Source organism: Perca fluviatilis, chromosome 24, assembly GCF_010015445.1.
Source record: "Perca fluviatilis chromosome 24, GENO_Pfluv_1.0, whole genome shotgun sequence".
In the NCBI taxonomy this organism is placed as follows: Eukaryota; Metazoa; Chordata; class Actinopteri; order Perciformes; family Percidae; genus Perca; species Perca fluviatilis.
In genome coordinates this window covers 5,727,728-5,754,472 of record NC_053135.1, presented here as the reverse complement: position 1 = coordinate 5,754,472, position 26,745 = coordinate 5,727,728, and the positions used below count along the sequence as shown (strand labels likewise).

The window sequence follows — 26,745 nt, the reverse complement described above, 5'->3', positions numbered from 1 at the left end:
ATACTGTGCTTCGTTTTATAACAAGTCGGGTCTATTGTTGAATGTCTGCAGTAGCTATCTTACTTTCGAATTCAGTCAAAGACAAGGAAAGTATTCAATACAGTATATGAAATGGGAGATTGTATTATTAGTCACACAGGGGTGTGGTACAATTGGGATGGCACATTTACAGATATGCCGCATTCTTGCTACAACCATAAATAATTGTTTAGTTAAAATGGCAAGATGCCTTGGCCTTAAAGTTGATAATGGTATATCAAGTTGTTGGCAAAGATTGCACCAGAAAAAACTTTTTGTGGAGCTGATAATGGTATGGTTTCAATAAACAAACATATTGTGTGAAATGGTTAACCAGTACCTTTAATTTGGCAGGGGAACCGGATACATAATACACTGCAGCAACTGGCACAAACATATTACCAAACTAGTCAGGATTATTAAACTGCAGTTTCAATACAGTATGCGTGTTTCTAACATAGCGTATTTAAGTTGTTGTGAGGAAAAAAATCGTGGCTTGCAATATTGTTTTTAATCATTAGGTGCGTTTGCGACAGTTTATCCACTTTACGTTGTGGATGTGGAGCTATGTGGTTGCTAAGGGCTGGGCTTGGTTGCAGAGCTCCATTGGTTAGTTTAATCCCTGGGTTTGATGTTGTGTTGCCATCTAGTGGAGCAGTAGAGAGCTGCTATGTCTCACTAGGGGTGTGGAGATGCGTTTCTGTGACGGAATGTTTTATTTCACATGAAAAAGGGGGTTTCAGATATACATATATATATATCTTTATATATAAAAATAAGTCATAAAAAATAAATAAAGTAATGTGGCTTTGACAAATGATGATGGAGCTTGAAGCAGCCTGGACTAGACGTGGATTGTAGTCTTAAAAAAAAACCTTTATGCAATGCAATATGATACAGGATTTGTTTTTTCTACTGCTCAAAGAGATATTTGGATCAGTTCAGTGCACGTGGCACACATTTGATGATTTAGTGATAATTTACATATTTTTCTAGTTTTATTCAATATTGGTTTTAATGTTTTACAATATTGCTTTTGTTTCTCTTTTTAACCGAACATTGTTTTTAATTCTGTTGTGCAAAGCTCTTTGGGCTAAATATTTGCATTAAAGGTGCTAAAATTAAAAAGTCATTATTATTACTAATTGTTTCATCACTCAAGTTAAAGACATGCTTGGGTATACAGAATGATCTTTAGAAACATGGATAAATGCCTCTGCATCCCAGTGTCTTTCTTTTCAAACACATATTCAACCACAATCAGAATACCAGGTTCTTTGATTATGCCAACAACTTGAGTAAACCGGACAATGTGATACAGGTAGAGGCTTTTACTAGTAGACTGCTTGTAGTTTAATGCTTGTAGTGACTGCATCTTGCATGGTTGTGACACTATTGCAATGATAAAATCTGTCTAAAGAGAGACAAAAAATATAAACAGCTGGCAAAGTTCTCACACACACACACACACACACACACACACACACACACACACACACACACACACACACACACACACACACACACACACACACGAGGTGAAAACAATACCAGCGTCGCTGTCGCAGCTGGTAATCAAACAAGGCTAACAGGAAGTTTAGAAATCAAATTTTGTATATTCATATGTATATATATAATTATGTGTGTATATATATATAAGGCTCATACAGCTACCATGTTTGATATGTACCGTAGATCACAGTTCTCATACACAGTACACTTAATCACAGTTACAGATGGATCACCATATTCAGAATGCAGGTTTCATTAAAACAAAGGCATTGTTGGAGAAGTGGTCACCCAGCACAGTAGAAATATTCTTTTGGTGAATCACTGACGACAAAGGCAGGGAATCTACTGTTTCTACTGATGGTCTCTAAGTCCTACATGGGACACTAGATATATATTCTATTCCTCATGTGCTCTTTTTACATAGCCATCTCAGTATTTACTATTAAGTCTGAATACATTACACTGTAAAGGAAAAATCCACCTGAGCATAGTCACTTAGACTTCAGGGGTTATTTTGTCAGTACCTATTAGGATTTTACTTTTTAATTTATTTACTTATTTCAGATACAGATAACAATGTCAGTAAAAACAACATATACGGTTTAGCACAACTAGCTGTTTTTAACAAAGTATTTCTGGGTGGACTTTCTCTTTCACTCATAGTTGCCTTTTATCTCAGAGGAAGTGCGTGATTATTAGTCAACTGATTAGTCTTTAGTCATGGGAGTTGTTGAAAGTTCATTAGTGTCATCATAGATGCTTTATAAATGATCAGAGCAGCGTCTTTGATCCAGCACTTTCACAGTCTTGTCACCAACCCATGACCCAAACTCAATGTATTCATCAGACAAACATATAAAATACCTCCAAACTACTCAAAAAAGGCTCAGAGAGTTGGGTTAATAATACAAAAGAAAAGCACAGTAGAACTTGGCCTCATTGCTTTGCTTCGATTGTCTTGTGTTTGGCTTGCTAGTCAGTATTTGGAGATTTAGGGAAGGAGAATTGGGGTTAGGAGAAGTCCCACACAGCCTCAGTGGTGTCGGTGGAGGTTGATGTCGGAGTGTGGCAGGATAAGGCGGGGGGCAGGATACTGGAGGGTCCTCGGGGCTGGTGAGGGGCACTGCTGGGTACATTAGGCTGAGGAAGGTGTCTCTGGTGTGTCTCTTCACCTGTCACAGAAGGACACAACTCTGCTTAAACACTGGCACAAGATACTGTATTGTAATTTTTTTAAAGCCTAGTGGAAGTTCACATGACAAGAATTTCACAAAGTAGTTATTTTAGACAAAAGCAGCCGCACTGAGAGGAGTAGGCAGTAGGCATCCTGACTAATAAACCCACCTGCTTGAAGAAGGCGTGGGTCAACAGTGTAGATGCTGACGGTCTATGGAAGACAAAAACAGAACAAACACTCATTTGCATTAAGGTTATGCTGTATATGAATGCAGATCAATTGTCAAAAAAAAGCTGACTGTAATGACCTGCGCTCAGGCTGTTGCTGCAGACACAGCTGGACCAGGTTGTGCAGGGTGGCCGAGTGGTTTTTGGGTGCAGGGCTCTGAGGTCGGTCAGTAGGAGGAGCGGTTGCGCTGTGTGTCATGCTGCCGGTGGCCACGCTCTCCCCAATGCCGGAGTCTACCCCTGACCGGGACACCTTCAGCCCCCCCAGCTCTCCCAGCGGGAACGGAGCCACATCAAGCAGGCAGCAGTGGGAGCCGCGTAGCTTCTGAAGCAGCATCTGAACGGGAAAATTCAAACACTGATGCAAACTGTGGACAAAAGTCCTTTAAAGCTAAATGTGCACATACATATTCTTCTTAAGCAGTTTGGAAGTGTTATCATTACCTGAGTGGGGGGCATGTCCTGGAAAGGCACCCTGCCGCTGACCAGCTCACAGGCAACGATACCTAAACTGTAGATATCTGACTTTACTCCGTAACCGTGCAGGTCCTACTGAGGGCAACACCATGGGGAGAGGAGAGAGGGAATATACATTAGAATAAGGCTGACACTGGAGTATTGTTCCTTTCTGAAATATGCACTGCTGTAATTAAGGTTATCACTAAATCTAGTGAGTCCTGACCTGTCGCAGTAGTTCAGGGCTGAGCCAGGGCAACAGGGCAGGGCTGTGGTGGGGCATGTCAAAAACTGCCCTCATCCTCTTCCCCTCACGCATCATACTGTAAACACTGTGGAGCCCTGAGAGGTAGACACGCCCCTCCCCTGACAGCAGGATATGACTGGCCTTCACACCCCTGACACGAGAGGAATAGGTGGACAGACATGAGATAGATACAAGTATTTTGAATACTGTGTTTCCTTGTGTAGTGGGGAAGGCTTCCCTTAGTGTAGGTACATGTGTAGTGGAGTTTAACTAACTGGTTTACCATATATTTAATTTGTGTTTAGTTTATTTCTTTCAGAGCAGGGTGCCATCTTGTTTGGAGGCTAGGCAGCCGTGGTGAGGTTCCTTCACTGTTTTGCATGTTAGTAATTGCATGGGGACACAATATAGACTGCACCATTTTGCTGTGAGGAATGCGGTGCGATTTGCTGTGTTGCACCTAAGGTGAGTAGCGGTGGCACCCCTGAACACTGAATTCTTAAACATGTTTTTAACATTTATATCAAGGCTGTTTTAACTAATTTTAATAAGAATTGTATCCACCCCCACCATTCCCCCCCCCCCTTTCTTGCAATAGTTCAAGCCCCTGCCTGTATTGAAATAAAAACATTTGGAATACTGTGACTGCATCAAATCTGTGTGCCTTTCTCTCCAATTAATCAATGTTCACCCAGTATTTCCTAGGGTGCAATTCCCTAAGTGGCATCGGTTCTTTCATTCAAATTTCCCCCTTATTGGTGACCCTTGCCACACTTGTAATACAGATGTTTCTTCTACAGATGTTTCTTCTAACGTCTCCCACTGACCGGTGAACGTAGCCCATCCGGTGCAGGTATTCCAATGCTTTCAGGACGCCGTACAGCAGGTACGCTATCAGGGACTCACTCATTCCATCTGGGAAATATGTTCTTAGTAAGGTGTCTGCAGAGCCTGGAGGCAAGAGGACAGGGAAAAGGACACATAAGCAGGTGAAAATCGGCAGTGATCTATCTGAATTGTGAGAACAGTGGCGCAAATTGTGAGGTTTTATATAAAGAAATGCAGATGTGTCAAAACCAATAAAGAGCTATTGGCTCTTAGTGTATAAAGTTTCATAAGCACTAAATTTAATGAATTTTAAAAGGGCAAAAGTTAAGGTGTGTCTGACCATAGGCCATCAGCGGTGTGAGGACCCATAGCTGGCAGCAGGAGCTGAAAACCAGGCGAGAGGTCAGCAGGTTGGGGTGACGGAACAGCCTGGACAGCAGAACCTCGTTCTGAGGTTTGAAACACAATCGGATATAAACCAACCTGGATGGAGAGCAGCTATTGGTTGAATGTAGGTTTGCAGAAGCATGCCTTAAAAACTGTGAAACCCCAAAATAAGCTTTGAAGAGAAGAACCCCATGCACTAAGCAAAAATGTCCTTTAAATAAATGCCTGTTTCTGGACGGCAGCTCACCATGAGCTGCAGCAGCTCCTCCTCGGTGCACTCGTCCAGGTTGGTTTGTTTGACGGCCACCAGCTGGCCAGTGGGGATGTAGCGGGCCATGTTTACCTGGCTGAGATTATTGAAGCCCCTCCCTGTCGTACACAGAATGGAAGAAGTGAAATCTTCCTGCATTTAAAGTCGTGTTTGAAAGATTTTAGTGGGAAATAAGGTGCAAATAACGCTGACTCAAGTGTATGTTTTGGTGTTCTTCTCACCCAGCTCACACAGTAGCTGGTAGTGGGCTGGCTCAGCTGACAGCCCTGTGATGTCATCGCCACCTGCTGGCCCTTGCAGAGTGTATTCAGAACTGTCACAGCTCTGCGGGGACGCACACATATTATGCATTTAAGAAAAAATGATTCAGTCTATCACGTAAGTAACTCAAACACGTACACGTATGCTGTCATTTTAAATGTGCTTTAAGTTATCTATGATGTTCATCAACCTCCCAATCCATATTGACAGAACTTAGGGTTCACATTCACAGCCTCTGGTACAGGTCCCTCCCCCTTAATGGAAAAACAAGCTAATCTGGATAAAAACTGAAAACTACTAACGTACAAATGGAAAGACTCTTATGTAACAGGTATTAACTATGCAAAGCCATTTTCAGTTATATTCTAATAAGTGTGTACTATGATCCTGCCAAAAAATGTACTTACTGCCTCTTTAGTAATTCTTACACAATAAACAATTTTGTGGTGGTGGTGAGGTTATGTGTGAGGGGACAATGTTGCCAGGGAGTGGCACTGTGACACTTAGCAGAGAGAGGGAGGGAGGTGGGGATGGGGGGGATGCTTGCAGTTTTAGTGATGCAGACAAATTTTTGGGACTCAGTATTGTCTGGTTCTCTCTCAGCACAGAATCAGACAGTTGCGTGTGTTTCTGATGTAGCTTTGTTTAAAACACACCAGCTGAATGTGTTTTATCCATACTGTCCCAGCATTTTGTCTGTATTATCAGGGGGAAAGTGAGCTTCCACACTAGCATTTTAAGTAGTTAGTAATATTTAATACAGTACAGATTAAGTAATGCACAGGGTTCATACGCATTTTAACTTTTCTTTTTAATACTTTTCTATGACTTTTTCGGCAAATTTCCATGACTATGTGTTCCTGAAAATGTCAGTCGACATTATACAAAAAAAATACAAATCTGTGTTAAAGTTTACCCTCAGAGGTTTAACTATAAAATAACTGATAATGTATGTGGTTCATAGTGGGATTCGTAATATCGCTCCCCGAATAAAAAAAACAAACAGTGAGGTTAAGATGACATGAAAATACATTTATTAATCACATATTATTATGCTGTGTTAAAAAAAAATTCCATGACTTTTCCAAAACTTTCTGGATCTTTTTGTTTCCAAAACCTTTCCAGGCCTGGAATTTGCATTTTTCAAATTGCATAACTTTTCCAGTTTTTTTCAAAACGTATGAACCCTGAATACATTACAAATGAAACTTCCTGATGAAATCAATCGAAACAATAATGGGGATTATAGCTGCACTTTAAAGGGGCACTCCACCCATTTTTCTAATGAAGATCAGTTAAGTTGCCAGCCAGCTGTGTGGTTTTGGAGCTTTGTCAAGTCTAAGAAAATAACCCCCTGATGATGTCATAGTGAGGTCATCAGGGTTACCTTGACTTGGGCTTGACACTTCGTTTCAAAAAGCCTGTGTTATAAACTGGGAGTATAAGACACATGGATGTTTACAGGCATAAAGGGTCTGATAAACTACAAACTATTGAGCTGCGATGGGAATTGCAGTATCCACTATTTTTAGAGCGTGACCCATACTAAGGACTTAAAATCTGAATATCTCCGCCTCTGCCTCACCAATTTTGACTGCTCAAATTTTCTTGTGAGTCCCCCAACAAAATTTATGGAATAATCAATTAATTAAGCGTTACCAACAGCTTTAACAGCTATAGCAATGCTATTCCAATGGTTACTGTCTTTAACAACTTTAAGGTGAGGGTTAAGCAGATCCAGATAGATAATAAATGAATAGTGATGATATGATGAAGAACATCAGTGTAACGCCTGTCACCATGCTGACAGCGTCTTGGCTACTGACCAGGAGCTGGTGGCTGATGTCCTCATAGCGCTCCTCTATGTCCAAGGGCTGGACCTGAGTGTGGGAGATGCAGGAACAGTCCTGGTAAAGGAGGGAGGGGGGGGGGAGCACAGATGAGACATGCCCTACAGGACAAGAAGGAGTGGAGAGGAAACATGGAGCTTGGGAGTGGAGGGTCAGAGAGGAGGCAGAGAAGCAAGCATCTGGGAATACAGGCTGTGAGGGCACTTACAGGGCATTTTGTCGGAAGTGGTGAGTGGAGAGAGAGTTGAGTAACAGTAACAGGCAACAAAGAGGCAGCTCAATGACTTATGTGTCCCAACAGAGCAAAATAAGAGCTGCATACATAATTAGATGTGCCCATTAGATGTGAGGAATGCACAGAAAGCCAATATTAATATATGATATTTTCCAATCTAGAATATTAATATATGTTAAAGTATATTATATATATGCAGATGCAATGGGGTTTTCAGACAAACTAAAGAATATTTTACATCTTAACAGAAAAACGCTGAGATCTGACATCCGACAAAAACAGTGGTGCATGGACTATCTGGAAGCTCCTAATTTTTAACACACTTGACTGATTGAATTTGCCTTAGACAACAGAGGCATCAGCAACTGATTCGTGACAATACATCTCCTAGGTCCCCCAACTCAGCGACACGCACGGAGGCACAAAGTAAAACCCATGCAGCGTGATAGTTCTTACCAAGAAAGACATGGAGTCCTTTTGGCGACGGTAAGATCGCAGGCTTTGGTAGTCATCCGCTCACAGGCCGATGGAGACCGACCGCGATGGAGGGAGACAGGGGGAGGAAGCGCAGCAGTACGAGACACACGTCGAATCCCCCGCTAGACTAGAGAGTATAACCAGCATCCAGCATGCCTCGGCCATTCATCCATCCGCTTGCAGCTTACCTGGCTGCATCAGGTGATCTAGAGATCTGAGGAAATTGTATGAAATTCACCAGCAGATATCCCCGTCCAGTCAAATCACTAATGTTGACTTGATAAGGAAAATTATAAATGAACCCTAAACAAGAGCTACACCTTCCCGATCAGAAGTTATTATATATTTATTAAGTTGTCTTTGTTCGTGATGTACTAAAAAGAGGACTGCAAGGCTTCATTCGTTGATTACAATCTAAAAAGGAATAATTTCGCAATACCCTTAACTACTCCAATTCCACTTCAAGGTTAAGATTAACTGCAGCCATTTTAGTTGAATCAGAACACGACTATTATTCAAACCCACGGTTAATGTCGTGACTACCAGCAAGCATATAGGCTATTTATTGGGGTGACATATTTGAATGCACGTTAATGTTAAACCCCGTGAAGAAAATACGGGGCAGGCAACACACACAAAAAAAACATCTTGAAACGTTAGGTCTCCTATTTCGGTAGCTAGGCTTAATGTAGCTATGGATATAGTGCAGGGTTCAAGCTTTGAGCTAACGGTAGCTAAGTAGTTATATAATAGCTCTTATGTTTATTGTATGTACTTGAAGTACCGTGTAAAGAAGCTGCTTACCTTCTCCCTTCGACAGCAACTCTAGCGCTTCGACGTAAACAAGTTAAAAATACAAAGGAGAGCCTGATATCCAACACGGCGTTTTGTTCGTAAAGTTCATCTTCTTTAACTTTGTCTCCACCTGCAATGGTCTGTGCCAAAATTAACGAATTTTGCGGTCAATACCGAACCGCATAACATCTCAAAGTGAAAATGTAATCTTTTGACAGGACTTTTAATTTGACACAGATAACTGGCGCGTGGTAAAAACGTCATCGATCTTACTGTCGCACGCTGATGAGTCGTAGCTGTTTGCCATCTCCCTCCCTTCCGCTCCATTGTTTGAGATTTGGTGAGGGCATTGAGAGACACCGTAAATGTAACACTGACATTGTCAATGCTGTGGAATACCATTGACATCGGGTAAGTTCTATCATAATCAGACATATTCTTTGATTTCTGTAGTGCTGTATGCTCCCCGCGTGAGGGATGCCGGGTTGGAGCTCGCGATGGCAAAGCTATGCCAAGCAATAAGGTTGAAGCTGTCATCCTCGCCCAGCATAGAAAAACATGGGAAACGTTACGTGCTTATAGTAGATTCAATTCAAGTAGATTTTAATAAAGGATCTATAGGTTTAGCTCATTTGACGGTCACGTGAAATTATAGATGGCCTGCTAAACATTTTTGTTTATTGGTAACCTAAAAGCAAAATAAAATATCAGTGGCTCGTGTTTTAAATTCGGTAACCATTAACGTAATGTTACCTAACGTTACAGTTAAACACTAAATATGTACGGTTAGCTAATTGTAGATGAACATAAAGCGTAAAGTTACCCCGTCTGTTTGCAAAAATGTCGTTAGTCAACTAGGGAGTCAGCTAACGTTAATCCTAATTCTAAAATTGGGATAATTTAACAAAATATTTACATGTTCGGATCTTTCGGTAAATTCTCCACGTAAAGGACACACAAAGACAGTAGTTATTTTTCCACAGCCCACAAAGGTGCGAGATGACTATAGGAGTTGCATGCAAACATGCAAACATTTCTGTACATGTAAAATTCAATCCAAATAGTTGTTTTTTCGTATATTGAAGTCATGCCGAAATGGAGAGCAGCTCCTGGGGATTCATTAAAAGGCTTAGGTCATATTTTACTCGTCTGTACGGTTACTGACCAGCAAAGCATCTTTGAAATGCAGGTTTTTCAAACAGAGTTCTTTTTAAAATCAATTTCTTCGTAGTAGATGACGGCACACGTGGAGGTTAGTTGTTGGATAGTGGATATTATCAGCCAGTCTGATCAGATGAGTATTTCATGATGTTGTTGGTGATAGACAGTTACATTAAACTTCAGTGTTTTCTTCTTTAGGCTATGCTGATGTTCCAGTCAGAGGTTTCTGGTTATGCAGTAATTAGAGTCACAATGCTGCTTCCTATTTCTTTTCAAGCAAGCCCTCTGGCCCTGTCCAGTTTGTCAGATCAAAGATGTGCTGACTGCACATGCTGTTATACAGCACAAATGGAAACCGTGAAGCAAATCAGGAAAAATAACTTATAGGTTTTGGCATTGGATTATTTGTTTTGCCCTGATCTTATACCAGAGTATGATACTGACATTTCTACTGCTGCACACTGCTGTAGGTCACTCTGGATAAGGGCATCAGCTGAATGAAAATATTAGACAGGAAGGGAGATGAACTCTGATGATGCAAGCCGATTGTCCCTCTGGGACAGCTGGGACAGACTCATGTTGTATAACATGCTGCTGGGCTGTCTGTGTTACATAGAGTTCCTTTCAGGGCTGTCTGTGTTGCTGCTGTGCTTACAGTATACACCTTTTTATAATGTGCAATAATCTGTCACCAACAGTAGATGGTGGTTTCAGATTGTGGTCTGGATTTTCTCCAGTTTTTTTAAGCTGCAGAAAAGTGTGTGTGTGTGTGTTAGGGGTGTGGGAAAAAATCAATACAGCATAGTATCGCAATATATTCTGTGGCAATACTGTATCGATACACAGACGCCAAGTGTCGATCTTTTATTATATATGTGTTTGTCTGCTTGACAATCAGATTTTGCAGCAATACAATTGAAGTGAGATAAACAAACAGATAAATGTATCGTTTTAGATAAAACAGATGTTGACAAAGTTTCCTTTTGGGGACATAATTTGAAATTGGGAAAAATTTGAAGTTGGAAAAAAGTTAATCAATTGCAATATATCGCAGAATATTGCAATATGTTTAAAATCGCAATAATATCGTATTGTGACATAAGTATCGTGATGATATCGTATCGTAAGGCCTCTGGTAATTCCCACTGTGTGTGTGTGTGATGCTTTTTTTAGAATATTTTTGTTATACCTTGTCAATAAGTTAAAGAGGCCGTGGGAATAGAAGTGCATCTCTTGCTATTTATTTCCAGACTAGACTAGGCTGTATCACAAACACAAAGCGGTCTGTGACAGTCTTACTCATGAGATGACTTACAGATCAGCCCTGGCATGTTAAATCAATCAGGGAAAAGAAGAAGCTTGCATCGGAAAAATGTTGCTATGATAGGTATGAATAGAATTTGTGCAGCATTTCTTTGCCCAGCTCATACTGATGTCAGTAGCTATTAAATATGATTATAATATGCAATATTCTGTCCACGGAATTGCACTTAGCCCTTATGTGCATGTTACTATTATAATTCCAGTGCCAGTCTCATTAATGGGTCAGTACAGTGCATCTACCAGGCCTCTTATGCCAAACAGCACATTTAGGCTGTAGCATTACGGGCATCACATTAATCTCTTTTGTGGATCAAACCGTTGCAGCTTCTGTGTTACATAAACAGAGGATGAATGTTGCCCATGGACTCTGTCTTTCCACAGGCATACCTACTGGAAGCCTATCTTGGCCTCTGCTGTTTCGATTGGCCATTGCTTTTTTAAAATCTGTCTATCACAGGCCTCCCAACTTCATGGAAGTGCGATACTAAATTTAAGCATCCAGCGAGTTATTTGGAACAGAATAAATTTGTGAACACATAATAATAACCTATATATGTGTGGGGGGGAGGTAGGGGGGGGTCTTGTGTGAGGTTTATTGAATGTTAGCTGTAGTTGATTACATTGTATCAGACAATTGTATGTTTACTGATTATGTGCAATGTGTTGCCATTTTTGTTCTCTCGACTGGCCAAGACAAATTTCTCCTAAAGGAGACAATAAAGGCGTATCTTATCTTATAAAAATGGACTGAGATTGAGACAAAATCCAAAACAATCTATAAAATTGCAGCACCATAGTGTATAGATGCACGTGTCCACAGCTGGTCTGGTTCTCTACTGGGAGCTCATCCCTTTTTAAGAGCGTACATCCTGTGTCATTCCTTCAGTCACCGCTTTAAGCCATGCAGCAGTCCCTACAGAGATAGTCAACAGGATGTGGGAGGGCTCTGTCTCACCCCTCGGCCCTCCCTTAAAACAGTATGTGACACATAGAGGGAAATGGAAATATGCTGTGCCAGTCTGTAAGTTTCTTACTCTGAGCTCTTAATGAGTGGCTTTTTATCTATCTCTTCTTCAGACAGACGGAAGAGAGTAAAAGTCTTGTAGTTTCTTGAGATTTGTAAGGCTTTACTGATTAATTGGTTGTAGTGGCACATAAGATCTGTCAAATCCCAAAGAAGATGCCAGACAATCAGCAGTTAAAGTATTGAGCAGAAAACACTGTGGGAGGAATGTTTTTTTCTCCATCTGGCCTTAAATGTCAGGAACCAAGTTTGAAGGAATCGAATGAATGTTGTCAGCAGCCTGGAGTCAGATAAACTTCATGCACACACACGGGTTGTAAGCAACAAAATAACTCTTGACGAATATCCTCCACCACTAAACTGATTTCAGTGACCCTTATTAAACTTGACTGGCCCTATATTTGGCTTGCAAACATAAGCAAATCCAATGTGAACTCTAACATTTGTGGCATTTTTGTATCTTAATCTCTGGGAACATTGCTTCTTTGACGCCTAACACTTCTCTCCTCAGGTAAAGGTGTGCGTGTGCACCACCCATCAGTGCAGGAACAGGATGTGAGGTCACAGCGATAGCGGCTCCCTGTTTCAGTCCTGCTTTGTGTTTACGATCGGGGGGCCCCCCTCCCACTCAAAGGACAGGACATGTTCGAGGTCAAACCCCGGGCGGTGGAGAAGAAGGAGTCCAGCACTGAGACAGGTAGGGTGTTGGGGTGTGTGTGTAATTTATCAAATGAATGTTGATACTCCAATATTATCAGGGAAATATCTTCAGTATGGCAAGTGTACAAGCTTTGTGTACATTTTCTAATTTTGCTCTGCCAATGTCATTCTGCCCTGAAGTACAGTATGCTGTGTCTTTGGGCTTGATGCTATAGTTAGCCCCATCTGTCCCAGTAAACCACATATTTACTTAAGTGGAAGGACGTAGGCTTGTACAGTGGCTGAGCCAAGAACACACACACACACACACACACACACACAAATGCTTCCTCTGCCCACACTCGCTCTCAAACCACATTCACTGCAGTCTGACTTCATCTTCAGCTGCATCGTTTTTACAAAATAAAAGCATCCCTCATTATTAATTTATAGTTTCATGGTGATGCATGATAACATGGCCAAGCCTTGATTTGTTTTCAATGCAATGCATCGGCAATATTATAGCAAATAATAGCCTCCGTCAACTGAATAATTATATAGTATAAATATGGCAACCATGCACTTCCTGCATTCTGTTAATATAATGTTAGTTGTTGATTATTTTCATAAACCAGAGCTACTGAGGTTAAAGGAATAGGTCGACATTTCAACTTTTCACTACCTGCATGTACCGTTTTAACCTTTGGACAGAGCCAGGATAGCTGTATGGGGGTAGCTGTACCCTGTTTCCAGTTTTTATGCTAAGCTAAGATAATGCTCTAATAATACAGGGTCATGTTGGGCCTTTCTTGACTATTTTGGACATTTTACACTGTCGGAGATCAATTATGTTATCTAAAACTCACAGCTTGATTTGTCAGTAATGAAAGTAATCATTAGATGCTGGAGAGTAGATGAAAATGTATCTGTCTTCTAACCCCCAGATGAGGGGCTGGGCAGCAGCGGGAAGCACTACGGCTCGCTGGGCTCGGGCTCGGCCGACTCCGGCTCCGTCTACCTGTCCGACAGCCAGGACTGGGTGGTCTCCCCGAGCTGCTCTCCGGACGAAGGCCCCGGCCAGCACAGTGCCATCTCCCCCATGCTGGCCGAGGAGACCTTCCGCTACATGAGTAAGTGTGTGTATTTAGATTTCACTTCAGTGTTATTCGGGCAGGACACTAAGTTAATAGCTATTTCTGTGTCGACTTTCTTTTGATTGGTCAAGCCTATGGCGACATCAGTGAGCAGATGGTGTGTTCGTGTGTCTCAGTGCATTAGACATGTGAGGCATTCATGTTATACAGTGCACATCCTCTTCAATTAAAATCACAGGGATTTAGCGTGGATATTATCCGGCACATGGTTGTCACTGTGTCAGCTTGTCTTTGCTTGTGTGTATCAGACAGCTCACACACACTGTGTGAGTGTGTGAGGGAGGGAGGGAGGAAGAGAGAGAAAGGAATTCAGTGGTCCAGCCAGAGTTAAGTGTAGTTCAGTCACGGGATAGAGAGTGATGAGGAGGGGGGGGAGTAGGGAGGATTGATAGAAGATGAAGACAGGACGTTAGAGAGAGTCGGACCATGCCACTTTTAAACATCACCAATGAGGAGGTTTACGACAACTTTGCTATGGAAGGTGTGTGTGTGTGTGTGTGTGTGTGTGTGTGTGTGTGTGTGTGTGTGTGTGTGTGTGTGTGTGTGTGTGTGTGTGTGTGTGTGTGTGTGTGTGTGTGTGTGTGTGTGTGTGTGTGTGTGTGTGTGTGTGTGTGTGTGTGTGTGATGTGGGACTGCAGAAGCAACTCCAGTCATTGCTGCAAGGTCAGGCAGAACGTGACAGTGTGGAGGGGAAAGTGTGTACATACTGTACTGTGTGTGTGTGTTGCGGTGTTCCTTGAAAGACAGGAAGTGGCAAGTTTGAATTGAATGCTTGTGTGTTTACATTTAAACTAGTTGTGGTATGGGGAAGCAGTGTCAACAGTTGGATAGTCACAAGTTCCTGCCTTTGTTTTTCTCATGAATGCACAATTTTCCTCTCTGTATCGGAGTCCTTTTGTGTCTAATTAAAAGCATGATTTGATCAGACCTGACCTGAACACATTACTGTACAGAAGAACAGAACAGAAGATTTCAGCTGTGTGACATTGTAATGCAGAATGTTTTTGTTTCCATGGTTTTGTATAGGGTAACGTGTTTAGGTGGTGGGTGTATATGTGTTTGTTAGCTGCACGTGTGAGAGAAGGGGTACAGTAAGGGAGTCTCGGTGTCATATTCCTGCTTGGTAAAACATTTGCTCCACTTCTGCGCTGTAAAATCAAACGCAGCCTATTAATAGCCCCTGATGCACTCAAAGAGGCATCGCATGGTAATATTGGAGAAACGAGGAAGTTTTTAGACAATGCTGACGATGTTTAAAAGCTCAGTACTCCTATATGATGGAACACACATATCAAGTATCCCATTTTTGTGTCAGGTTGTGAAATCGGAAGAGGGAGCTGTCTGACTTGGCAAAATGTACACAATCACAACTCTATTTTAATGCAAAGTATGTCAGTATTGTTTTCAGTGAAAAGTAATGAGCCAGAGTGGTGACACATGGACAGAAGTTAACATCAGCAACACAAGTGCAACGTATGGATCCGCAAACATGACCTTAGCCCCTAACTTTCCCTTTCAGTCCTGCAAAACGGATCCTGGTTGTTTAAATTAGCCCAGTTGATACTTTTTGTTTGCTTGTAACGATTATTTCTTACAGCACACTTTAAATTGGGTGTTCAAATTTGTCAAATAAACAAATGCTGTATGCTGGTGTAGATAGTTTATTAGTGCCTAAGGTCCAACCACGCATGCATCAAAAGGTCCACAGTCTTTCTTAAGGAGTCACCCGTTGAACATTGCACTGTGTGTGAGCATGCCAGCAATCCAAAAAATCAATATGAAAATAAAAGTGACTAATTTGGTTACTGATTGGACTTTGCAGTTATGCAGTTTATTGTGGCCAGAGTTCAGTCACTGTCTCCTAAAAGACCTAACGACTGAAACCAGTGTGTCACTGTGTGTGTGCAGTGTGTGATTGCAATCGGAGTTTATTTTTAATGTAGTGTTTGGTGTATCATGATCAAACCGGACCATGGACACATAAGTTATACAGTGACACCATACTCGTCCCAGCAGGTAAACGTGTGTGTGTGTGTGTGTGTGTGTGTGTGTGTGTATACAGTAACATGAAAGATTATATACACTGTGTGCTCACAGTATCCGTCTTCCTGTGTGCAGCAAAGATAGCTCTGTGGGCCAGAGGTTATTTTTAACAGTCGGTTGTTGGAGCGGAGTGCGGTGTCCGGGACCAGGGGTCACCGTGAGCCTCAGATTACTGGACGACAGCTCTCATCTATTAGAGCAGCTGCTTCTTTTTGAGGCTTTCTAGCGATGCTTATTATTACATTTCATTCCTGCTGAAATGTCAATTGTGTCATTAACCAAATGTAAAAAAAAAAGAACAGAGAGGAGAGCGCACATTGAGCTACAAAGATGTATGATGAAAAATAAAGTTTTCAAGGTGTGTGATCAACGCAAAAGTTTTGTTGGGTCATTGGGGCTACATTTAGTTTGTGCTCAGTCTGTTAAACGCTATTTAAAAAAAAGGCAATGTTTCAATGATTAGAGTTGCCACTTTTCTTTAAACAGGTGGAAGGGGAAGCGGTGCAGCGCTGGTGACACCCACTCAGGTGCTAAAAGTGGACCAAACTAATCGATGTTGTAGATTCTCAACAAACTAATGTTCTAAGTGAAGTGGATTTATTGAAGCTTCAGCTTTCACCCTCGGCTTCTTACTTCCTTTCCTCCTTTTCTTTCCCTCTTTGTGTCCCATTCACCTTAAAACAAGCTGGTTGCTTGTACACCATTTTGAACTCTCCCTTCTTTTCTCTCTCCTATCTCTCACTAGCGTATCTTGCTTTGGAGCCCTCTTCTTATTCCCACCCCGGCTCTCAGAGCCTCTCCAAAGGTATCTTTCTCTCTCCATCTGCCTGTTCTGCGACTTCTTTGTAGCTCCAGTGTGAGAGAGGGGCTTCAGTCCACCAATGTGGCTCCGACAGCCGCACTTCAACTTGGAACTGGAGCCACAGACCTGGAGCCCCTCTCTGCTTTTTGCATGTAGTTGACAGCAGACATGAAATCTGCGTAGTATTGGTCTGCTGTCTGCCACTGTATACAGCTTGTAGCACTGTATAGTGTGTGTGTGACATTATATCGATTCTTAGTACAACAATACAATAGTTGCTGATATCAAAAAGTCTGCCACGATACGATTTTGATTCAATTCAGACGATACATTAGCCCATTTAATACAGTCAGTTACATTTATATATTTTTACAAAGAGCAACTAAAATATGATTTGACAATTTCATTACTAAGCTCTTCCAACCTACTCTTTTAAATAAAAAGAATACATATAACGTGGAGCAGGGGTGGTGATGGCGCAGTAGATATGACACATGCCTTTGGTGTGGGAGATCTGGGTTCAATTCCTACTGTGTTACATCAACCAATGTGTCCCTGGGCAAGACACTTAACCCCTAGTTGCTCCAGAGGTGTGCAACCTCAGACATATATAGCAATTGTAAGTCGCTTTGGATAAAAAGTGTCAGCTAAATGTAATGTAATATAAAGTGGGAATTTCAAAATAAATCTCAAAGATGACGATAAGTAGCGATATTTTCACTTTGTATTGATAATATTAGATCAGGATTGAATCGATATATCGATCCAGATCGCGTGCGTGCGTGCACGTGGCCTCATTATGTCTGTATAGTGCTATTGTGGCTTCATTAAATTCAGACCACTAGCAATCACATAGCCATGTTGTGGAGCTGTATCATCAAACAGCACCATTAGTGTTTCAGCAATATCCATAACCTATTGTAACCACAGTGATGGACGATCAGCTACAGATGATTGCTTGATTGTGGCTGCTCACGTTGCTCGTGGTCAGAACATTTAATTAGGTAGAAAGTAAAGTGGAGTGATATGGTGGTTTTATTTTTTACTTTGTTTTGGTTTCTGTGTTTGCATGCACATGCCACAATGTGGATTATAGACTGTGTGTGTGTGTGTGTGGGGGTGTTTGCTTGTGTGTCGCCTAACAGTAAAATGTTGTTTCTGGCCAGTCCTCAGTGCTGATCGCGTGGAGCAGATGGCCAAGACTTACAATGACATCGAAGTGGTCTCGCACCTTTTGGCCGAGGTAGGTGTCCCCTCACTTGTACAGGGCACAATTTTGTTTTGTATTAAGAAGCGGCCTCTAATTGGTTGATTGACTTTGGGTGCTCTGTGCTCTCATTGGCCAGCGGGACAGAGACTTGGAGCTGGCAGCTCGGATTGGGCAGTCCCTTCTGCAGAGGAACCACCTGCTGCAGGAACGCAACGAGGCCTTAGAGGAGCAGCTGGCACAGGCCTTAGACCAGGTAGCTTACACACTCTAGTTCTTGATTTCAAAACTGAGATTTGAGGATAGTGCTTTTAAAATGTTTTCCTCCAATTTCTTTTAAAACGATAGGCACACACTTTCTGTAGGGCTCCTAGGAAGCTATGTGCTGGGGAGAAGCGTATACTACGTGCCTACGGTGTTATCACATATGCATATGTTTATTTGGTTTACAGTTTTTATTGTTATTTGGTTATTGTATTGTCTTGAATGGTTATAGGTGTTATGTCATCTTTTCTTAATTTTTGTCTAAGTGGATATGTTCATGTTGTATGTTTTGTATGTTTAAAAAAAAAAATTGTTAATCATTTAAAAAAAAAAAAAAAAAGTATAGGCACAAAAAGATTGGTATTTGTGTCAGAGTATGATGATCTAAATGGAACCAAAAGCTATTTTAATCATGAAGGCTATCCAAAGTAAATGCATTTAAAAACTAGAGCTTAGTGGTAACCAGTTAAGTGTATTTTCTTTGTCTCTCTGAACCTCTATAATCATCAGGAATCTGCAAATTTCAGTGTTGAACAGCTCACACAGTACTCACTCTACACCCTCCTTCCCCGTGGGCCAGGTTCACCAGCTGCAGCACGAGCTCAGTAAGAAGGACGAGTTGCTGCGGATGGTGGCCAGCGCCTCGGAGGAGAGCGAGACGGACTCCAGCGTGTCCACGCCGCTGCGCCCGCCTCAGCTGCTGGGGGGAACCGCCGCCGCGGCACTCAGCCAGCTGGAGTCTCTGCAGAGCAAGCTGCAGGAGCTGGAGGAGGAGAACCTGTCACTGAGGTCGGAGGTACGAGGTCTAACGCTAGGGGTGGGAAAAGAAATCACTCGTGTATCGTGATTTTGAAAATGTATTCTTTACCCCAGAATCGATATTTTCACCTAAATATGTTCTGTTTACACGGTACCGCCGACGTAGAGACCACATCATATCCGTTTCCAGCAATTCAGAGCAAAAGAAGAAAATGCACATAATCCATGTTATATGTATATACTTCTTTACAAATGAAAAACATGTCAGACTGCCTGACATGTGATGTGCATTCTTTTTAGAAAACAATTGGTTTTTAGATGTGTCTCATGATATATTGTTTCTAGAAGTGTCTTATTCAACTTTTGTTTTTGTTAAAGAAGGAAAAGAAAATCGCTATACTATAATACTATCGAATCGCAATACTTCTGGAATAGCAATACAAATCGAATCGGCACCCATGTATTGTGAAAGAATCGAATCGGTACAAAAGCATATCGTCACAGCCCTATCTAACACAGGATAGACGAGGTTCTAGCGGAGGCAGAACATATTGGGAAGCTTTAAATCATAACCCCGTCTTGAGAAGTGAGTATAATTACTGTTGTTGACAACGAATGATGTTGGAAGTTCTTACTGGTTCCTCTCGACCTGTCCACTCCAAGGCTTGCCAACTGAAGAGCGACACCATCACCTATGAGGAGAAAGAGCAGCAGCTAGTGAGCGACTGTGTGAAGGAGCTCCGTGAGTGAGATGCACACATATTTACACATAAAACACACAGACCCTTGTGTCTGGCATGCTCATTTTAACATTGGTGTGTGTTTGTGTGTGGTTTTTGTGTTGGTTCCAGGTGAGTCCAACAGCCAGATGGTGTCTCTGACGGATGAACTGTCTCAGAAGAACGAGGAGCTGCTCAGACACCAGGAGGAAATCGCCCAGCTGCTCTCCCAGATAGTGGAGCTGCAACACCGAGTGAAGGAGGTGAGGATGTCCAGTTTTCACTAAGCTAGCTACCACTACAGCTCAATAAACTCCCCACTGGAAGGGTTTCAGGACAAGTACGGCGGATACAACTCAAGCCACTTTACGAACTTTTATTGCGCACACATAACACATAGCTAAGCATCCACACACTAGATTCCACACACTGATTGCTACCGCTACGCTAGCCTGTCAGCTTGTTAGTGACGTTAGCAATTTAGTAAGTTAGCAAGCCAGGTTGTAAACCTGTAATGAAAACACAAACACAAAACCCAGAATTAACCAATAAAATTATACAATCATATGATATTAATTCTTGGTTTGAATTACTAGCAAACTGCTAGTTTATGGTCACTCACCGGCAAGGCGTACCAGTCCTGAACATCAATTGAATGCGAAAAAACAAACCTAAAGGCGAACCGCCTGCGCACTGTGACTAATTGAGCAGACCCAGTCTGGTGACCAGGAATGATAATAAAACAAATCTGTAGCCTGGTATGATTATAACATATATGAAATATAACATAAAACAGGCCTGCATTTTGGAATAAGGTGGTAAATGTACACACTTATTTTCTCAAATACTCCGGAACATAATAACATCCATCATTTTTTGTGTATTTATATATGTAAACATTAGTTACACCCGCTGGAAAGTTCTACAGAGGAGGTTACGTACTGTATGGACCAGAGGTGGACATCTGACTGAATCAAAAAAGACCTTCAACTCGACTTTAACTTTAACACCAGTGACTCGTCACTTCACTTGGACTTGAGACTTTTCACCTGGAATAACTTGATATTATCCCCCAAGCACATATGTTAAAATGTACTGAATGTAAATAAATAGACTTGCTATTGGACTTGGTGGTCTTGACTTACCTCAGGACCTACCTATGACTTGCAAAAACAATGACTTTATCCTGATTAGTGGGCTTAATCTCGAGTGTGTGTGTGTGTGTGTGTGTGTGTGTGTGTGTGTGTGTGTGTGTGTGTGTGTGTGTGTGTGTGTGTGTGTGTGTGTGTGTGTGTGTGTGTGTGTGTGTGTGTGTGTGTGTGTGTGTGTGTGTGTGTGTGTGTGTGTGTGTGTGTGTGTTGTGTGTGTGTGTGTAGCTGGCTCTGGAGAAAGAGGAGCTGAGGATCCACCTGCAGGCATCTAAAGATTCTCAGAGGCAGCTCACAGCAGAGGTACTACCTCACACACTCACAGGACGTTTTCGTTCAGACTGCCAGTACTTGTCTCTTCGTGTATGAGTGGAGTTTTATTTAAACTGCTGGAAGAGGTCTGTCATACAGTTACACTGTTTTAGCATGTTCCAGCAACTCACATATACTTTGCAGCACTAGCCCAGATTAATAAAGACAGATTTTGATTGACAAAAAACATTTTAAAAAATGAAGTAATTTTAATTCATTTTTTATAGTTTAACAGCCTTATTCAAATAGTGGATACAATGTGTAAGTAAGTGTGTGTTTGCGTGTGTGCGTGTTGCAGCTGGACGAGTTGGCAGACAGGAATGCGGAGTGTGTAGAGATGCTCCATGAAGCCCAGGAGGAGATTAAAGACCTTCGCAGTAAAAACGCTCCCTCTGCCGGGCTGCGAAGGCACCTTTCCTACGGCCTCTACCCCATGGTGAGAGAAACACTCTGAGGTTTTATGTAGCAGCACTGCAAATTCACAACACACTAGTTAAATAAAGGTACAAAATGCACCAAAAATAAAACATTTGGAGCAACGTGCTCTGAAAAAACACTGTGTGTGTGTGTGTGTGTGTGTGTGTGTGTGTGTGTGTGTGTGTGTGTGTGTGTGTGTGTGTGTGTGTGTGTGTGTGTGTGTGTGTGTGTGTGTGTGTGTGTGTGTGTGTGTAGGACTCTCTGGCAGCAGAGATCGAGGGCACCATGAGGAGAGAGCTGAGTGTAGAGGAGGAGCCTGCCTCTCTGGACCAAAGGTCAGAAACCCAAACGTCACGAATTAAAAAAAATACCCAAATGTAATGAAAAAGCCTGAGACAGTCCTCAGGCTGAGACTAGTTCCATTGTTTACTTCTTAACACTTAAATCCCACTTACCAACACAGAATCACTGGGTAAATGTAGTGAGTGTGCCTGCTACATATCGAGTCTTCTTCATAAACCTTCACAAAATCCAAACAGTTTTTACAGGACACAGCACTAGGTCCAATAATCCACATTTATTTCCATCACTAGTCTTTTAAGACCGATTTTAATCAAGCTCATTCACAAAACGGCTGCTTTCACTAACTTTGTGGACCTTGTCTCTGACCTCTTCTCCCTGCAGAGTATCCCTGAAGAAAGTCTTTCAAACAGTCCGCTCCATCAACGCCACAGCATCGCGGCCGGCGTCGGCCACCCCTCCTATCCCTGGCTCAGGACAGAGCTCTCTAGTGATGACCGCACAGCCCTTTACGTCCACTCAGGGGTACGGTACCAAGAATGTTCCTGTCTTTCCTTTTAAAATGGAGGATTGCGTTTGTGCCCTTTCAGCTCAATAAATGTGCGCGTGTTTGCAGCGATGAGGTTCCAATTGGCCAGCCTGGCTGTCCAGGAGGAAACGACCTGACCAGAGCCCTGCACCGGCTGTCGCTGCGGCGACAGAACTTCCTGTGCGAGCGTCAGTTCTTCCAGGCGGAGCGCGAGAAGAAGCTGCAGTCCCTGGCGGGGGCCGAGGGAGACGTGGAGAGCAGCGGCTGCAGCTCACCAATGGGCAGCATGCTCTCGTCCTTCTCCAACCTGTCCGAACTCTCCTTCGGTTCCAGTGTTTTCAAGACCTTCCTGCCGGAGAAGCTTCAGATTGTCAAGCCCATGGAAGGTAAAGTGTTCAGTGATCAAAACACCAGCAAATATTAATAATAAAGCTGGCACCAGTGATTCTTTAAGGCATTTTTGCCTGGAAAGTAACTGAAATGAATTGTTGCCAGTCGGGGCTTTCAACTCCTATAATTTTTTATGACATGATGACATTTCTCTGTCAGGCTCACTGACGCTCCATCATTGGCAGCAGCTGGCTAAACCACACCTGGCCACCATCTTGGACCCCCACCCTGGGGTGGTGACCAAAGGTTTCTGCCCACTGGTTCAGGACGCTGTCTACCGCTTGTCTGATATGGAGGAGGACGAAGAGGACGAAGAGCACAGAGGTGTCCAGGAGAAGGGGGCAGCAGAGCGGGGCAAGGAAGAGGAGGACGAGGAGGAAGGCGGGATCACCTTCAAGGTGCGCTTTTCGTCTACCCCAGACGAAAGGAAAGACAGAAAGCAATTGATGTCGCCTCTCCCTGTCCCGCCTCTCTCCCCCACCCTGCCGACATCCCCCGGAACACCGGCCACGTCCTCCTCCGCCAGATCAGAACTCCATCTGACCCCCGCACCCCAACACGGCACGGAGAAATCCAGCTCATCATCTCAGCCCATTTCAGGAGCCTGTACAACAGTGGTCCAATCACAAAGTCAGATTTGCATCTCCACATCAACAACAACAACAACAACGTCTTCTTATGGTAAATACTACTTGAAGTATTGAAATAGAAATGTACAGTATACTGTATGTCGACGTGTTTTCTCCTTACCTGATTTGTTGCGTGTTCAGTCCAAAATCCAGGGAAGTGTCCGGGCTCCACCTCCTCTACCTACACCTTCACGACCTGCTGCATCCTGCACCCCAGTGACATCACACAGGTCACCCAAAGGTAAGTCCTCCGTAAAAGATAAAGAGAACATTCATGTCATTTCCTCTTTTTTTTTTTATGATGCAGTGATGAATGATGGGAGGACCCTTTTTAAAAAAAGGCCATGTCTCTCTTCTCACCTTGTCAATTCTTCATGTTTTTCAGTTCTCAGTCGTCCCTCATGGCCAACACACCCAGCTCCATGAGGACAGGTCCCAGTACCCCTGTGACTCCTTGCAGGCTGAGTCTGGGGGACTGCTTTCCCCCCCGACGCCCCCCTGTGCCCACCCGCGGTCTGGCCAAGCTGGTCCTGGAGAGGGGCATTTCTGCACAAGTCTCCACTGACACCCCTCCTCCATCCCCGAAACAAACACCCCGGCAGCCCCTCTTCCACCTCCTCCCAAACACGCCCCCCAACTCCCCCTCACACTCACCTTCTCCCTCCCCGGTGCCCCCGGAGTCCCACCAGCACCCGGCGGACAATTTCCTAGCCTCGCGGCCGGCAGAACTTTTCCTCCAGGACGTTTATGGGTTGAATCTGGGCCGCGCCCCCCATCCCGATCTGCCAAGCTATTCCCAGGAAACTCTAACCCATGTCCCGTCCCTTAAGTCAGGTCGAGCCAGGCCTGACCTCGGCCTAGTGGAGAGGCTTCGGCGGTTGGGATTCACCAAGGTGCTCCAGGGAGCAGAGTCCGAGGCTTCGGCGCCACGCCAGGATGCTGCTACTTTTGTGTCAGCCGGCGGAGGGAGCCTGCTGGACGGCCTGAGGCGCAACCAGAGCCTCCCGGCCATGATTGGTGCCCGAGCGGGGAAGTCAGCCGGTCACCCGACACCTCCTCCTCCTCACCCCACCACCCTGGACATCCCCGCACCACCTTGGGGAAACCCCAAAGAACGGCGCCGGCATCTTGCCTCTGTCTCCCATTTCCCGTCAAGTTCAGCCAAACGCTAAGGGGGAAAGAGGTGGATGGACTGCGAGGGCAAACACTCCAGAACATGAACCCCTCCCTTACACCTCCATCCTCTTCTTCCTCCCCTCATCTCTCCTCTCCTCTGCCTTCGGAGAGAGGAGTCAGGGCATCCAGTGGGCAGAACAATCCCTCCTTTTTATGACTTTTTAATTTGAAAGCACAATTTAACTTAACTGACTGTTTTTAGCTATACCGCAGTGTCTATGTGTGTAGATGTTTGCCATGATGCTAGTTACTGAGGCCTTAGCTCACCTCTGACTGGGGTGTCAGCTCTCGACACCTTCTCAGTCATTAATTAGGTTAAGTAGTTTTCCTGTGAGGCTCTGGATGTTCAGCTACAGGTAGAGGAGGAAGGAAAAGGTCAAATGTAGGTGGACGAAGGTTCGTGAATGTGGATTAGAAAAGAACGGGTTAAGATGAAGGTATAAAAGGAAGAGAGAATGTGGTCTTTATTCATGTCAGAAGGTAAAGTAAGTGAAAGGCAAAGAGAGAAGGGCTGAGCATCCAGTCTCGCTATTCCAAGGGCTTGTTCTGTAATGGGTTGGAAAAGCTTTAGTGTGTAACAACTATGCCCATTATACAGTGAATGCTTCATGGTCATCTCCAAACAAAAACAGTCACAAGTGAAGGGATTTAACATGCTTTTATTACTTGAGGTCTTCAAGTGCTAGCTGGCTTGATGGCATACTGCCGGGCTAATCTTGTAGTCAGACCGCAACATTAACATGCCAGTATTAATGCTAACATGATTTTACAGTAGTTCATTGTTACAGATGTCTGTTGACCGACCATGTGCCGTGCCCCGATTCCCGCCATCCTTGCAAGCGTCTGCATGACCTGTCAAAGGCAACCTACAGGCCTACAGGTCCCAGCATGCACCTGTCGGCAGACAGGTGGGGCCAGGCTGAAGGCGAGGTCAGAACCATAGACGCCAGGCCTTTTTCCTTCAGGTCCTAGTGTTTGTGTGTTTTTAATGGTATGAGGCCTTAAGTAGAAGCAAGCACTGATTTGTGTTCCTGTTAAGCCATGTTTGTATATATTAGTTGCACTCAGTGGGATATGGAGCTTGTGTTAATTTGAGAATCACTGGTGGGCCTTTTTTGAAAGCAAATTTGATCATTTCAGTTTCCAGCGACCATCCTTATCGGAGGCCTGTGGGGCGTTCAGCTTCAGTCTGTTAAGAGGGAAAAACACTTTATTTTAGTTGTATATCACATCCAGGTGTATTATAAGAGGGTCTCGCATGTGTAGTTTACACACTGGCCAACAGGTGGGAGTATTCCTGTAGGAAAGCATATGAAAGTTCATCCTAATTACTACTTTATATTCTATAATATGTTTAGATACAAGGAAGCATAGAGCTTTGTGCTTGACCCGTGACCCTTCAGTGCTGTTGTCCCTAATAACTGTCAATCCAACCAGACCCTCCCACTCAGCTACTGCACTTACTTTATTTTTTTTTTATTTAACTTTGTTTTAGTGACACCATTATCTGAAGTATACAAATTCCTAACATTAATGAGAAAATGTAGCATATGTTGTGCCTGTTGTAACAATGTCTGCTAGCATTTTGACTTAAGATTTTAATATATGCAGCTTTTTTTGCTTTCCACATGTAGAGGTCCACAGAAGGGAATCCAAATTAAGCCAAAAGTGATACTTTTATTTTTTTTCAAGTGATGAAATAAACACGTGATGCTATTTGTGTTAATTTGCTTTAACATGTTTGACAAAAGGAAGCTTCTGTTTAATTGTAGGAGTTGCAGAGAAGAGCATAGATGGCTCATCCAGACTGTTCATATCTTTAGATTTGTTGTAGTTGTCATATTATCCACGGTTTCCAGTAAAGCAGGAAGTTCAGGTTTGGCACTTCCTTTGGCTAAAATGTAAAATCCTGTCACTTGCCTCCCTTCTAAGATCATGATCCTCTGTAAACTACTCATGGCTATTATTCAGTTGCCTCTTTTTTAAATAAAGCAATGGAAACAAAGAT

The 26,745-nt window shown here is 43.1% G+C and overlaps 2 protein-coding genes across 6 annotated transcripts; one reads left to right on the top strand and one right to left on the bottom strand.

Annotated features, from left to right (window-relative positions):
* Positions 1-339: 339 nt before the first annotated feature.
* Positions 340-9,009, bottom strand: stradb (STE20 related adaptor beta). The gene is given in 13 exon segments (XM_039793508.1): positions 340-2,618; positions 2,621-2,702; positions 2,875-2,917; positions 3,015-3,271; positions 3,379-3,483; positions 3,617-3,788; positions 4,465-4,588; positions 4,806-4,914; positions 5,100-5,221; positions 5,345-5,447; positions 7,211-7,291; positions 7,926-8,160; positions 8,751-9,009. Coding segments are annotated over 12 exon segments (1,287 nt in total). The 5' UTR covers positions 7,938-8,160; positions 8,751-9,009; the 3' UTR covers positions 340-2,541.
* A 20-nt stretch (positions 9,010-9,029) lies between these two features.
* trak2 (trafficking protein, kinesin binding 2) lies at positions 9,030-26,742 on the top strand. Of its 5 annotated transcripts, XM_039793483.1 has the most exons (17): positions 9,030-9,152; positions 12,761-12,946; positions 13,833-14,018; positions 16,831-16,890; positions 18,054-18,130; positions 18,234-18,350; positions 18,939-19,154; positions 19,781-19,859; positions 19,969-20,099; positions 21,213-21,287; positions 21,595-21,732; positions 21,969-22,048; positions 22,398-22,538; positions 22,630-22,928; positions 23,092-23,613; positions 23,703-23,802; positions 23,947-26,742. In XM_039793483.1, exons 2-17 carry the CDS (start codon positions 12,892-12,894, stop codon positions 24,731-24,733), a joined length of 3,063 nt encoding a protein of 1,020 aa, XP_039649417.1. In that variant the 5' UTR covers positions 9,030-9,152; positions 12,761-12,891; the 3' UTR covers positions 24,734-26,742. The 5 variants fall into 5 exon arrangements, with proteins under 5 accessions (XP_039649417.1, XP_039649418.1, XP_039649419.1 ...); XM_039793484.1 differs by lacking the exons at positions 9,030-9,152; positions 12,761-12,946; positions 13,833-14,018 and adding an exon at positions 14,362-14,523; XM_039793487.1 differs by lacking the exons at positions 9,030-9,152; positions 12,761-12,946; positions 13,833-14,018 and adding an exon at positions 16,572-16,612.
* The last annotated feature ends 3 nt before the right edge of the window (positions 26,743-26,745 follow it).